The sequence below is a fragment of the Aythya marila genome (genome assembly GCF_965140915.1).
Source record: "Aythya marila genome assembly, chromosome: 7".
Classification (NCBI taxonomy): domain Eukaryota; kingdom Metazoa; phylum Chordata; class Aves; order Anseriformes; family Anatidae; genus Aythya; species Aythya marila.
The window spans coordinates 465,515-480,857 of NC_139048.1; the positions used below are offsets into that span (position 1 = coordinate 465,515).

Here is a 15,343-nt window from a genome sequence, read left to right on the forward strand (position 1 = left end):
AACAATATTCCTTCCAAGCATGAAACTATACAACACTGAGCATTTTTTTTTTAATCAGACATCTCAGATCCAGGATATTCATTAAGATATCTGTATTTGTGTGACATCCCAGTGAAATGGCTGTGATTCCGAATAGAAACAATGACCATTTTTCTCTGCTCCAGCCCTTATTCCCCTCTTCTTAATCCCACTACAGGAGCTGAACCTAAAACTTGCATACAACTCAGAACATAGCAGTCTTCTGCACATTTATGGTGCACAGCACAGTGGGGTCACCCAGCCCCAAGCTTTCAGGATAAAATCACACCTGTTGACTTCAAGAAGCAAATATGAGACAGCAAAGAATTCACATAGCTATATAAAAAATGTTTTTGTTTACAAGTTATTGATCATTAAGGAAAAGCACAATGAGGTTTTCTAATGAAGATTCTGGTAATATTCCCTCCTTTGAGACGCTGCAAACACCAAAACTGCTTTTGAGCTTTGAGACTGTAAACTCCAACTACGCCACATGAATTACCATAAATACAAACAGCAGTTACCTTGCTTTGCATTATCAAATGATTTGAAAAAAAAAAAAAAAAAAAAAAAGGAATAGAATAGGAATATTCATTTTTCAATACTTTTTTGGTGCTACAACAACACCTTCTACAAATTCTTAGTTCTTTGTTACAATCATGCTTCAAGTAACAGTTACATTGCAAACACCACAGCAGATACAACTGAAACACAGCAGCGAAGCAGCCATCCTGCTATCTAATCACTTCCCATCACTCAGTCTTTGCTGCTGCTTCTTTTGGGGTAAAAATCCATATTCATTAGGTGTCAGCGAATCCTGTACATTCACTGTTCTTCCCATCCCAGTCACTTGTGGTTGTGTTCTGGCTCTGGTGTTTTTACCACCTCAGCAGTTCTGAAGTAATCGAGAATAGCATATTTATTCACTACTGAAGTGTCAAAAGAAAAGAAAACAAAGACAAATCAAAACTGAAATCCTGACTTAGAGGCTTCAGTATTAGCACGCTCCAGGCACAGGCGGCAGCGTTCAGAAGGCTCTGAGAGCTGCTGCCCACCCTGTGCTTCCCAGGTTTGGGGGAGCAGAACAGCCTCTGCTTTCAAGCGCATGTACTGCGGCGCCTGGACCTAAGTCACCCTTCAAAACATCTGGAGAGTCCATGGGCTCTATCAGGTGCGCTTTGGAGAACTACACCAGGCCAATGTTTAGCAATGGAAATACACCATTACTACTAGATTCATCAAGAGTTCGTGGAGAAGAGGACTTAAAGAGCCCGATGTTTGCCGGCTTTGAATGCTCTGCTAACATTTAGCCAAAGGCAGTACCACTGCCTGGCCAAGCCAGGGAGAAACACGACCCTCACAGTTCTCTGTAGGGACACAGGGTCTTGCAGCACAAGAGCGAAAAACATCAATAAAAGGAATCTAAAAATTCTCTATGGGAATACAAGAGTTTGGGGAAGTTGCAGAGCCAGGAAGAAAAAAAAGTCTATCAAGGGAAACTTCATGAGGTATGCGACCTCATTTTTCATACCATACTCTTGCTTACTCTCTTGTAAACTGAATGAACACACTGCGTACAAATTTAGACTTTTATTCACATATTTCCTTTGAGACTTAACAGCAAGCATAAACGGTGTTCTCAGACACATGGTCTGATTTTTTGGATGGTCCTTTTGGGACTCAGAATTTGGACTCGATGGTCCTTGTGGGTCCCTTCCAAGTTGGGATATTCTATGATTCATGATTTACGATAAATACATCAAGACATTTTTAGTTGCCATGAATTACCAATCATGTGGGTAGAATACATGATGGCCCCTAATGACTTTTTTGTAAATCATTTAAACTAAGCTGTATTGTTACTCCTTAGCTGCTGAAGATTAAAGGAGATGCCTGTGAAAACACGTACAAAGTATATTCACAAATATTAAATTTGATAAAGATAAATTTCAGGCAACAACATGACCCTCTCACAGAACAGTAAACAGATTTTATGACCAGCATTGAATGAACACCAGACACAACAGACACCTTAGTTTCTTTGAGAAACAAAGCCTCCTACAAGACAGTAAACAAGCAAATCGAGAAGGATATCCTCAGACTGCACAGGTAACTTGGAAAAAGCCTGGGTGTAACCACCTCCAAGAGAGGTGTTCTCCCAACAGAGATGAGTTTTCCTGTGAACAGGAACCAGTAACCTGTTTTGTTCTCTGAGGAGGGAGATAAGAGCTTCTCAGAAGCACGAGAATTCATACTTTCTAGGACAGAGTAACAGAGGAAATACATGGCTCAGCCAAGCCATGGAGGCAACGAATGAACAACCCTGCAGAAAAGGATACCAAGAACAAAATTACATTAAAGAACTAAATTACATTAAAGAACTTTGTTGAGATTAAGTAAAAGGTGTAGCAGTCATCAAACACAAATAATTTGATATTTAGTAAGGTTACCTAAAAAAAAAAAAAAAAAAAGGTATTGCTGCCTTTTTTCCTAAAAATTGTTATGCCACAGAACAAATGAGAATCAGCAACAGTCTTGTAATCAAACAAGCTTGGATAAGGTGTGTTGCTCCAGCCCTGAAAAACATTGCCAAGTTTATGAAAACAGACTTGCTGCAGGTGTCCAGTAGAAGATTTTGGGTCACATCCAGTTCTTGGAAGTGAGCTGGTTCATCATATCATACTACTTCACCCAGTCCTTTACCAGTTCATGTGTCTGGCAACATTTGAAGTCTGGAAAAAAAACAACCAACTTCCATTTCTTCCTCCAGTAAAAAAAAAAAAAAAAAAAGTGTTACAGTAATTCCAGATAGATATTTTTTCACTTTGAACAACTTTTAAAAAGTGCTTTGAAAGGTGATGCTATGGACACAAACAGCCAATATCTTCATCAAAAAGAACCCTGCTTGTGCAAATCCACTGCAATGATAACCAGTGAGAACTGTATTCCCAGCATTATAGAGGTATTCACTGCCCTGTTAGTGCTACAAAAAGCTGCATTTCTTTCCCTAAACTAGAATTATGAAGTAATTAAGATATAGCTGGATGCTGGCTGATGGCACTTAATGAATACAGAATTCTCTCAAGTGATTTTTGAAAGACTTTTTTTAAAATGTTTGGTTGACACATAAACAAACACTGCCAAAAAAAGTTCAGCATACATTTCTGAGATGTTCCTATGGGAAAAGTTGTTTTGCTTTTCCCACTGGGATTGGTAAAGCCTCTAAAATTAGAGAGTTAGCCACACCATAAATGCAAAAACTTAAAAACAACCTCCCACGGGCTCACTTAAAGGACTTTAAAGAAGGAATTCAGAATTACGTAGAGCTCACAAAGCCTGCCTACCGCTCACTGTCCATCTACTGCAGAGCTAGGGCTCCTAACAGCATGGCGTATCGTCGCGCAGAACCCATTAATACTCAGTGGCTTGCCAATATATTCCAAGGCAATAAAAATCTCTTTTCAAGAATGCAATGGAAACTGGAAGACAAGGAGAGAACAAGTAGAGGCATCTCTACCTCACACGCAGTACAACAAATGAGTTTTTGATGCAGCACGTTCCCATGGCACCTAATGCCTGTGATCAACCGCTCTTTCCGCGGTGTATTAGTGAAGGCTTTCAAAGAGATACGAAGTTTCTAGAAAAAGGCAATGTTACTCAACATCTTATTAACAGGATTTGTAAACCTCACTAAAACGCAGACTGAGACAGCACATCCTTCCCTGCCTTCACTTACTCCTGTAGCTCTTCCATTTTATTATTTTTTTAAGTCTATTTAAAGAGCTAATTTTGTCATTCATTTGAGCTTGCATAAGCCACAGAAACCTCTTACTAAACAGGAGGTTCATATAGCTTGTATTAACTAACCCTTTGTTTAGCCAGGAACTTGTGCAGTAATAAAATGTGGTGCATGCCCGTACAAGCTGTGTTGAAATCAACATGGGATGCTTCTCTGCCTTCCTCAGGGTAAGTGGGAATGAAAAGAATCATCACCCTGGGTCTCATCCACGAGCCATATTGTCCTGTTACCCGACTCATACAGAGCTAGCCAGACACAAACACAGAGCCTTGTCAGAGGCGATCATCCTACCATCTCATCCAGTGAGCTGCTCTAACCTGGCTCCTTACCATCCGAACTGCTCCCCTTACCATCTTGAACCTAGCAGCCTTCACAGCACCCTGCTAAAGCAAAGCAGAAACAACACCTCCAGTTTCCCGAGGGGGCACTGAGACACTGTGTCCACAGCGTGTCACAAGCAGGATCTGGGTGCAAGCTAGCTGGGGTCACTCAGGATGCTTGTGGCTGAGCGCAAAGTAAGCCATGGCTTCCCCGGCCCGACCACCCTTCCTCCTGATAATAACTGGAAAATGCCTTTTGCCCTGAAGCAAGGGGTTTTACCTTTTCTCTAAGTTCTTTTGAGAACCTGACAAATTCAGGCCAATTCCACAATAGCCTCTCTACACCATTTTAGTACATCTCTGCATTTTGTCAATTACCAGCGTCCCCAGACAACAACCTGCAGCAACGAGTTCTGCGGTCTAACACTGTTGGTTCTGAACTTGTGCTTCACTTAATGCCATGTATTTTGCGTTGCAAAGAAATGCCCAAAGAACCTCGTTTCAGTGCCATTCAGTACACTGCACTCCTGCTCCACTGAAAAGAGATTTGCACGGCTTGTGTGTGCACATCAGTGAAACATTACATACCAACTTTTTTTTTAATGCTGGTTCTCTGAAGCTTGAACAAACGTGGGCTCCTCCAAGTGACTAAATACCATGCTGCTGATGCTTCTGGAGTTGTGGAACAGCAAGCAGCAGACAGGCGTTGAGAGCAGGAGGCAATTCTGGATTCTTTCTTTAAACTCTTTAATAGGCAAGTTTAAGCAGGATGACTTGGGTTTCTGCATCTCAGCTGAACATGTTGTGTTTGGTACCACAGGGAAGGAAAACACCCAAACAGCCTCCCGTTGCTGCCTCCAGTACTCCTTATTCACACTGATGCTCTTTTCCTGTTTGTCTTTACCAGCACATTTTCCAATTGCTGCCAGTGACTTTTCCATGACCCAGGTCTGGTTGGCCCCAGCCTTTCCCAGAGGGAAGGGCAAGGGCTGGCCTCCTGCCCAGAGGCATTGGCCCCACGATGCCCCAAAGAGCCATGGCACATGCAGCCTGCCACACGCCGCCGAGAGCTGCTGAGCGACCGTCGAGGCGGTGGCAGGCCCCACACCAGAGGGCCCAGGCACCCGCAGGCGGCCGGGGATGGCGACTGGGCTCGGGAGCTGTGACCAGGCGCAGCTCCTCCGAACACCGCCATCAGCGGCCTTGTCCGCCTCAGCACGGGGTGATGAAGTGCGTGACTGCAGAGACAGACCTGCCTTAAACCAGGGACAGGCGTGTGAGGGGCAGGCAGGGCTTCCCTGTCTTTAGATGCTCCCCATTCGTGAAGCTCGGGTTCGTCAGGGGCCTCCACCAGACGCCTCAGCTCTCACCCAGCTCAGTCGCAGCACCAAGCCCCAGTTCCATGAAGTGGCTGTACACTGGAGGCAGATTTTTAAATCCCACCATGTTATGGTTCTGCTTCCTCTCTGGAAACCACGCTTTCATCTGCTTATGGGGCTTTTCTACTCCCACTACAACTTTGTATCATATTAAATCCTCTCCTTACAAGAGTTTTTGCCTGATTTGTGACAAGGTGCAAGAAAAGACCAGAAGGCCATTTACTCCGAGGTGAAAATACTGAAGACAAGCCAGAATGTGAAAGGAAAATCCTGCTAGTCACAAGCCACAACTTAAAGTGAAAATTCTTCCAATCACAACTCTGAATGTGTAAGTGCATCTTGCAGCTGTAAGTATCACCTGGAAGTATGAGAACAGGCCTTACACTGAACTAAAGCTTTATAATTATCTAGGTATCAGTAACAGTCATACCATCTAGAAGCTATTTCAGACAGCATTTACATCACCTATATATACCATGACAGAAAGCTTTCAGTGCTGTCTTTTTTTTTTTTTTTAATTACTTTTCTTAGACTTAATTTTCTCCTTGCATAGGACACTATCTATTAAAACTGACTAATGAAGACAAGCACTTCATTACTTGAAGGCACTAATGAAAAGACTTAATTATATAGGACTTCAAAATATATAAAAGCAATGATCACTTTAGGTTGCTACCAATAAATGGTTTAATTTTAGTATCTTTTCCTATTAGAAACTGAAGCGATGAAATAGTAATATTACATTAAATAATGTACAAGTAACACAAACAGTACTGAGAAGAACATGTTGAATAACTACTGTGTACCACTAGAAAAAAGGCAGTAAAAGAAACATTTTGCTTTTAATACTCACTCTTCCCCAGCCTGATGATTACTGTGCTTACAGTAGCCTTTCCCACAATTTGAAATAACATATTTCCTCAGACCTTTAATCAGAGGAAGATTCCTCATAACTTCAATAATAGAAACCCAGAAAGGATGTTCGGTCAATTCAGCGATAGGCTGCTCAAGCTGTGACCAAGGCAGAAAGACCTGTCTTTTTTTCATCCTGCAACTGCTTCTTATTCTCTACTAAAAGAGTGAAAATAGTGTTAGAATTCCACCAATGAAGACATATTTTGGTAACTTCCACATACTGAAGTATTAAGACCGGCCTTGCAGTCAGACCTGCCTGCCTTTTTTCTTTTTCCCAAATTAAGATAAAAGTTTAGAGGCAGAGGACAACAGTAAAGCCACGATCAAAGAGGCTGGCCTTTTGGGGCTGGGGGAGGAGACATCTCTCAGGGCACATACTGAGAGCTACTCTATCTTTCCAGATACTTCTGTAATTTTATTTCCTCTTCTCACATGGATGCCGAGGAATCGCGTGTCGGTCTACCCTTTTAGAAACGATGCTTTGAGTTTAAACTTGTGGAATCACCATTTTAACAGGCAGCAAGATGCTTGTTGCATTAAAGGCAGTGAAATGGCATTTAGAAGCCAAAAATAAAGTCCCCACACTAAACATGCAACCGTTTGTAACAACGGAGTGATTTAAATGGTAGTATGTTTTTCTGGCTCTGCCTTTACCAGGCTTGTTATCCGGATGCTGCTGGGGCCCCGAGGATATGCATTAATAAATTAGATCACTCTACATGTGCAGTCAAACCTTGCTGCAGCTGTGCAGCTCCTATATTACGGGGCAATAAACAACGTATTCAGTGCAATCAACTTTACTTATGTCTCAAAATCCATCAAGAAAGCAAAATTGCAAATGAAAAGGCTGCTTTTCTCAGAGACATCCTCACTTTAAATAATAAATGAGGAATAACCTGAGAGCTTTCAGGAGGAGGTAAGTATACACAGGACAAGAAAGGGGGCAAAACACATTTGAGATGAAAAGAGGAAATACATTTGTAGGGGGTGGAAAATACAAGCAGCATGAGGATATCAATGACAGGAAAGGGAAAAGTAAATAAATGGCAAATCAGCCTTTTACGAAAATCATAAGATCCGAGGGCTTGATTTGTATTCTACATGAAACCTTTGAAGTCAAATTCTGTGGCAAGAAAATTTATGATGAGGACTTTGAAACAGGCAACAACAACAAAAAAAATACTTTCATGAGAGTGCTAGCACAACTAATGAACTAACAGATTCAAGTGTAGAACATTCTTCCTATAGTATCCAATTCCCATTGTAATTTCACATTCAAACATTTTGGAAATTAAATCCTCTTAAGCCATCACCCTGATACACTGACAGTTTGTGGAAACCCAGCAAGTTACAAACTGCTAACTCTACTCCACGTGCTATAAAACCACAGTAACAGAAAACTGTAATCATACAATGCACTTTGCCATTATTAATTCTTCATGTAAACATATGTTCTTGCTGCTAATGATAACACTTAATCACGATGAGAGGAAAGATGGTCTACAAGATAATCTTCTGAATTTCCTGCTTAAGGGAGGCTTCACAGCCTCCTAATTAAAACCCTTTTGCTTAGAGGACTAAAAAATCTGCTAAAAAAGAAGAACTGTTATTACTTGTTAAAGGAAAAAGGATATTTTTGAACATACAGCTTCATCTTGGAGGAAAAAAAATCCCTCTGCATTGCCTGCATTATTATTGCTCCAAACTTCTTCAGTAAATCACAAAAAGTGCTTTTAAGTTTAAAATGTATGCGTACACACACTAATGTATCACTGCTTTACTTCTATCTTATGCCTACAATAGGAATTTGCTCTGCCCTGTAACTCACTCCCAGCCACCACAGCTTCCCACCCGTTACAGGACAGAAGGGAAGGGCTCAGCAGGACGGTGCAGCCGCTGTGCGAGCCCAGCGGGGAGGCAGCCCCGGAGGAGCCCCCCAGGGGGCTGCGCTGCCAGTGCACAGCCCAGCGGGCCTTCGTCCGAGCCAGGGCACCCAGAGCTGTGCTCCTCAGGAAACACACCGAGAAGACTAACTCACTATGAACACTTAGCTCTTCTTCAAGCAGGCTGCAAAGGATTTAAGCAAGACCCTGTCAAAACCACACGCTTGCGAGTGCATCGCTCCTGCTGTACATCGCTGTCACCTACGGACTACACGAAGAACAAGCTACCAGCTGGTGCAACCCTCTCCCCAGCTATCCTACTGTTTTTTCAGAACATGACTATACAGCAATGACTTGAAACTGCTTATATCTGGAAAAAAAGGTTTTTTGCAACAATGACTAGCATGGGCATCGGTGCTGGTGCAGCTCCATCAGACCACCTCAGCCACTTTGGCTGTCCAGGCAGATATCCATGGCTCACCTGTAGCCACAGAAGCAAAACAAAACAGGAGGCAGTGAAAGAGTTTCAAACCAAGACACCTTCAAACCAAGGCACCTTCTCACAGCAGTAGATTAAGAGTTACATGCAAAGTGAGGGCGATCAGCAGACGTACTTCAATCACCACGCTGGGCCACCACTCAGCTCTGTTCAGCTGCACATCTGGGCCGACAGCTGCACCCTGCAGGTAACGTGTTACCAACAGTTCTGTTCTCAAGATACAATGGATCCCTCAGCTGTTAAATAAAAATAGTAAGACCAAAATGCACAGGCACTGCAAAAGGCAAAAGAAACATTTTCTCCTCCCCATCATCATCTTTGTATATATAACTCAGGAAGTTTTAGAATTCTGATCTACCTCAAGATTTCACCTGTTGCAGGGGCATTTAGAATTGAGTAAAACAAGACTTCCAAAAAAACTACATAGTTTCTGCTGTCCTTAAGCTTAAGAAACATGTTGATTTGAGATTCTGCCATAGAAAACCAAACAAACTGAAGAAGGTAACAATGTTTAAGAAATTACCAGTGGTGCATGCACACACACACACACACACACAAAAACAAACACAGAAAGACACGACAATAACCAGAAAATACAAAGTGACAGAGGCAGAAATAGGGAGAAGGTATAGGGGACTTTTTTTAGGGTCCCTATAAGGGAGATCACTGAAAAAGGCTTTTTCAGCGGCCTTCTATGTTATCACTCAAGAGTATGTATTCCTAAAATGGAAGTCCTCAGTTTGAGAGCACAACTTTACAGCATCCCAGAAAGCAAGCCAATAAACAACACGGGATGTCGGCGCGGAGCCCTCCGGAGCTGGCCATAGCTGCTGAACGCAGGCTCGCACAGCGCTGCCGCGGGAAGCCACGGGGAGGGTTTGCACGCCGGCCAGGGCAAGGGCTCCTCGCCCAGCTACCTGCAAGCTTTGGGAGAACCATAAAAAGACGAGTTTATTCCAAAGCACATGAATCCACCAACAAAACTTGAGCGGGACCCTCCTTGCTCTTCTCTTTACCATTCTTCTTTCAGAATTCAATTCCTCTTTGTCTTTCCTCAGCCAGAGATTAAAAGTTTTCACTAACCCCTCCTGATCTGCAAGGTGCCTAAAGTCTCAGTTAGCCCCGCTGCATCTAGCAGAAATACTCCCCATACATTTCAGTATCTCACAGAAACATTGCCTGTATCTGGGCATATTTGTTTAGTTTTCTCTTCCATTCCAGGTAACATCAAAAGAGCCTGACAGTAAGGATGGAGTAAGTGCTTCTCATCCATAAATGAGATGATCTGAAGAAAAGAAGGTGCCTTAACTTGCAACTTATTTGCAATGTGCTAGTGTTGATACCTACTTAGAAACTGCGGCAAGATGGAAAATGCGTTATGTTATATTTGAACTGTTCACAAAATTCAAATAGTTCTTCCTAGATGGAAAAAATAATAGAAAATAAAATAAAACCCAACCCAAAACCAAACACAACAGAAAAACACCACCCTTATCTCTATCACCTAACACCAACTCAGTCCACAGATATCTAATATCATAATAAAACTACAGCCACTGTTTCACGATTGGAAAATTAAGCTCAGATGCGATAAAAACAGACTTCTGCACAGTGATCACTAGATAGAAGTGCTGTTTTTAAAAATGATGATGGGAAGTATTTCTACTTCAAATTCAGTCAACAGATTTCTAGTTTTAACGGAAATGAAGGGTATTCCAAGTTCACACTCAGAGCAATAAGCATACTCATAACAACGCACACGGGACTTGGAACAAAAGATCCCCCCCCGCCCGCTCTGTATGAGGGAGGCTTTCACCCAGGAGTGCAGGCTAAGGCCACTTGGGAATGTGAAAGCTTGCTGCCCTACCTAGACACTGACACATGAAGGCCAGTATTTGGTACAGTCATAAAAAATGCAGGTTGCACAAAAAGAATAAAATAAACAGAGAAGCAAGGATAGCAGTGCTATCAGCCATGCAGAATCACAGAATATCCCAAGCTGGAAGGGATGGAACCAAGAGGATCACTCAGTCCAACTCCTGACTCCCCACAGGGCAACCAGAGAGTTGAACTGTATCATCACCATCATCTAAAGACTTTGCCTATCCGTCCACCTTTTTATTTTTTTTAAACTAATAAAACTACACAATCTGTTTAGCTTTTACCTTTCCTTCCATCTTGCTTTGTTTCTGACCTAGGGTTGTCCTCTGAATTTAGGAACGACACTTATCTCCTGTCAAAAAACGACTACATACATTCAGTGGTAAGAAGAAAGAAGGAAACATTTTCAGAAGTGCCCACCTAACTTGGGCTCACTTTTTCCAGTTTGAATGAACTATTTCCCAGCCCAATCAGAAGTATTGGAACTTAAATGGCTAAGTCTGCTAGGCACATTTGAAATTTTTAACCTGAAAATCTACACACGGAGGTTTAAAACAACATGGATTGCTAGTCATCTAAAACTGAAACAGTGCTCACGCTTCCAAATCATGTGTTTTTGATAAGCCTCCTACTCTAAGGTGTTCCTTCAATATTTGCAGCTGCGCCCTGCTAAATACGAAGCAGACAGTAACAGAACTTCTGAGACAACAACAAAAATTAAATTCCGAAGATCACCATCTGCCTCCACCAGCAGAAACAACCAAACCTCGTTTACTACATCAGAATTTAAGGTCACGACTGCACCAACAATTAAATATGTGCTAAGGAGAGTTTCCCCAGCACACGCATTGGGAAGGGAAAGGGGTCTGTCTGCACACAGGTTCTAGGTGCTGGCCTGAACAAGGGACCGATGTGCCTCCTGCAAGTCGTGCCCGTGCCCCCGCCACGCAGCCTGCTCTGCCCGCGGTGCGAGGCCTGGGAGGCCGCAGGGCCCCGCTGACGTGCTCTGACCGGGCACGCGGGGTCTCCTCGCAGGAAGCTCTCGCACTTCAGCTCAAAGCATTTTATTCAGGCTTTCAGCACAATTTTCCATCTGCAGCAAATAGCGTGGTCACCCCTATGCAGCTCTGGGGAAGGTGAGCTCACAGTTTGATCATGCCCACAAGCCCCAACCATTAGCTCACACAACTCCCAGTTCTTTGTCCTAAGGGAAACACAACAGCATTAAGCCATTGAAAAGTAACTGAAGAGAACAGAAAGGATATAGCAGATAAAAAAGGCACTTGGAAGTAATTAACACCCTATGCAGTGCAGGCAGCGAAGTGACAGGTAGATTCAATTTGCGGCCACCAGGCTCCTTGAAAGGTCAATACGAAATCTTGCCAGTGCAGCCAGAGGAAGCAAAGAAAGGGAGGAAAGGAAAAAAAGGGGGGAAAAGGGGAAATAAAAAGGGGAAGGGGAAGGGGGGGGGGGGGGGGGAGAGACACTGGCTCAAAGAAGCACTGACCCACAGGTAACATGAACTCCTTCTGCTGTCAGCAAGAGTGGACTGTTATAAAAAACAGGAAATATTTCTACAGCAAGACAACCATTAAATGCTTAAGTAAATACAAAAGCACCAAAAAACCAAATGCATTCATATTTATGAAATGCATTTGTTGATCCAATATTTGTAGACCTAAGAAATATTGCATTAACATTTTTAATGGAGGTGTTGAACTACTTGAGGAAAGAAGCCAACCCAGCACGGTCCCTCTGTGTTGATGGCATGTTTATGCATGAGTTCCCAGGTCAGTGCTGCAATGGGCTATTCCTGGATGTGGATGGATGGTGGGAGCAAACCAGCACATTATCGTAACTTGCTTCTGGCAGGCAGAAATCAGAAACCAGCAATTCTCTCCTCCTGGCACAAGCGTAGCCGATCAGCCACACCAGCGATCTGCACCAGACTATCCCACCCAGGTGAAGCTGCCTACCAAGGATGTTTTAAAACCAAACCCTTCTGAAGCACAAACCGTGTTGCTGCCACACAGCAGCACACAGGCTGCTTCAGACAAAGCAGGATCAGACTCATCACAGGGCTGGTGCGGGCCGGGAGGGAGCAATCCCCCTGCTGCGGGCCAGAGCCGGGACAGCCCCAGGAGGACCGCATGGCTGCGGCCACAGCAGACACAGGCCAGCAGACAGCCTGGGCCAGCAGACAGCCCGGTGGTGCCCCCGGGGCTGCGGGCAGGTCCTGGAGGACTCCCGGCCCGGGACCAGCGGGAGCCGCACAAGCAAGGGGAGGCGCAGCCAAGCAGCACAGGGCACTCAGACCCAGCCGCCTGGCCTGCCTGGGGCTTCTGCCCCGTATGGTGAAGATTCATAGCACTGCGCTACCCTGGGGGCAAGTAAGGCTTGAATAAAGATGGGGGAAGTTTAATTAAACACATATCACCAGCTGAAAGTTGAGAACAACAGCAGAAAAAAGGACTAAAGGAACCAAAAGCTGTCTTCCAGCCCAGCTTAGGCCGGCAGCTACCAACACGCGAGTCCTCGTCCATGGCTGGAATCAGTCGGGGTGACAGCGGAGATGCTCACCCCCAGCCGAGGCGGAACAGCCCCACCCGCAGAAACAGCGGCTGACAGCTCCCATGTGCAGCTGGAAGGCTGAGCTCACCGAGCACGTTACCGTCTTCTGCATCGTGCCTGCGCTGCATCAGCAGGGCTCCAGAAACCTGACTGGGCAGTCCCAGCCCCAACTCCACCAGCAACAAACCAGGAACATCACCAACAAAGTTCAGAGCAGTCTTTCCATTCCCCACCCTGCAGGGAACACGTCCAAATGAGCCCGTCTTTGTTGCTGCAGAAAGCGTGTTCCTGGGCGCGAGGCAGTAACTTGCTAGAGCACAGGCGTCCCCCCCCTTTGGTCACGCCGAGCGATGAACAACGCACGCACTTCCCTTTCTCCAGCAACATTAGCAAGGCGCAACCAGCAATTAGGAACAACCAGGAAATTATTTACTCTCACAGCACGGGATTTCGCAAATGACAGTGCTCCGCAGCGGCTGCCTTTATCACCGCCAGCCACGCCGAGGAGCGGAGCGGAGCACAGTGCCACGCACCAGTGCCCGGGGCGCCCAGCCTCGGGGGTCAGCCGGGGCCATCGCCGCGGGGCTGTGCGGGGCAGGCAGCAGCACCCCGGCACCGCACAGCCCTGATCGCGGGTGGGCAGCGTGAGCCCCGTGCTTCCCATTTCACCAGGACAAGCGCTCCCGCACCTGACAGATCACTGCTCTCACTGCGTTCATCGCCACCCTCCCCACCCGGGCTCACGGCCCGCGGGCAGCCCCTGCCCCGAGGCCCCGCTGGAGCCGGGCACGTGCGGGCCGGTAACGGGGCGGCCGGGCGCGGGGCTCCTCCGCCTCGGCCCGGCAGGACCGGGAGCCCGGCAGGACCGGCTCCGCGCACCGGGGCACGGCTCCGCGCACCGGGGCACGGCTCCGCGGGGCCGGGCGGAGCGGCTGCGGGACGGTCCCGGACGCGCGCCCCAGGCAGGCGAAGCCCCGGGCCGGGCTGGGCCTCCGCCGGGCTGCCCGCGACGGCCGGGGCCGCCCCGCCCGCGGGCCCCGCACCTGCCGCCGGGCCGGGCCGTGCCGAGCCGTGCCGGGGGCGGCGGGCGCTAGGACCGCGGCGCGGCGGCCGGGAAGCGGCTCGGCGGCGGGCGCTGCCCCGTCCCTGTCCCCGTCCCGGTCCCCGTCCCCGTCCCCGTCCCGTCCCGTCCCGTCCCCAGCCGCCGGTACTCACGTCGTCAAAGAGGGAGCCGACGTTGGCCGTGACCAGGAGCACCCCGGCGCCGGCCGCGGCCCCCTTGGCCGCCATGGCGCCGGCGCTGGCGGCGGGCGGGCGGAAGCGCGGAGCGCGCCCGGTGTCGGCGGCGGCGCTGCGGGGAGCCCGGGGGCGGGCGCGGGGCGCTGCGGGGAGCGGGGCGCCGGGCCGGGCCCGCCCCGTCGGCGCGGCGCGGGCGGGCGGGGGGCGCGGGCGGCGGCGGCGGCGGCGAGTCCTGGCGGCGCGGGCAGCCCGCGGACATCCGCGCCGCCGCCCGGGGCCGGCCGCCCTGCGGCTGCTGCGGGGCTGCGGGGCCGCGGCGCTCAGCGCTCGCCCGCCGCCGCCGTCGCGCTGCTGCCGGGACGGCTCCCGCCGGCGGAGGCTGGCGCCGGGCCGCGGCGCATGGCGGGGGGCGGGGCGGCCGCGACGGGGCGGGCGGCGGGGCTGGGCCGCGCTGGGGGCGGCGGCGGGGCCGGGCCGGGCCGTGCCGGGCTCTGGGCGCTGCGCGCTCCGCGCCGCTGCCGCCGCCGCTGCCGCCTGCGGGGCTGGGGCCGGGGCCGGGCGCCCGCGACGTCACCGCGGCACCGCGCGGCTCTTAAAAGGGCAACGCCGGCCCCGGGAGGCGCCCCCGGGAGGCGGCGCGGGGCAGCGCGGCCCGGCCCGGAGGGTCCCGCGGCCCCCGGCCAGGGCTGGGCAGCGCGGGGGGGGCACAGCCGGGCGGCTGCTGCGGGAACAGCGCCAGGGGGGCCGCGGGTGGCACGGGCACGGGGCACCGGGCGGGGGGGACACCGATCCCAGGGCCCGTGCAGCCGCACAAACCGCGCGTCCCGGGGAAGACCGAG

At 48.3% G+C, this 15,343-nt stretch overlaps 1 protein-coding gene across 2 annotated transcripts in view; it reads right to left on the bottom strand.

Annotated features, from left to right (window-relative positions):
• Window positions 1–15,049, bottom strand: part of INPP5A (inositol polyphosphate-5-phosphatase A) — a 241,060-nt gene extending 226,011 nt beyond the window's left edge. Inside the window, exon 1 of one of the 2 annotated variants that reach the window (XM_082764474.1) lies at window positions 14,481–15,049. In XM_082764474.1, coding sequence (XP_082620600.1) covers window positions 14,481–14,555 — 75 coding nt within the window. In that variant the 5' untranslated portion in view covers window positions 14,556–15,049. The remainder of the gene's footprint in view (window positions 1–14,480) is intronic. The other variant, XM_082764473.1, reaches the window with a different exon arrangement.
• Window positions 15,050–15,343: the final 294 nt, after the last annotated feature.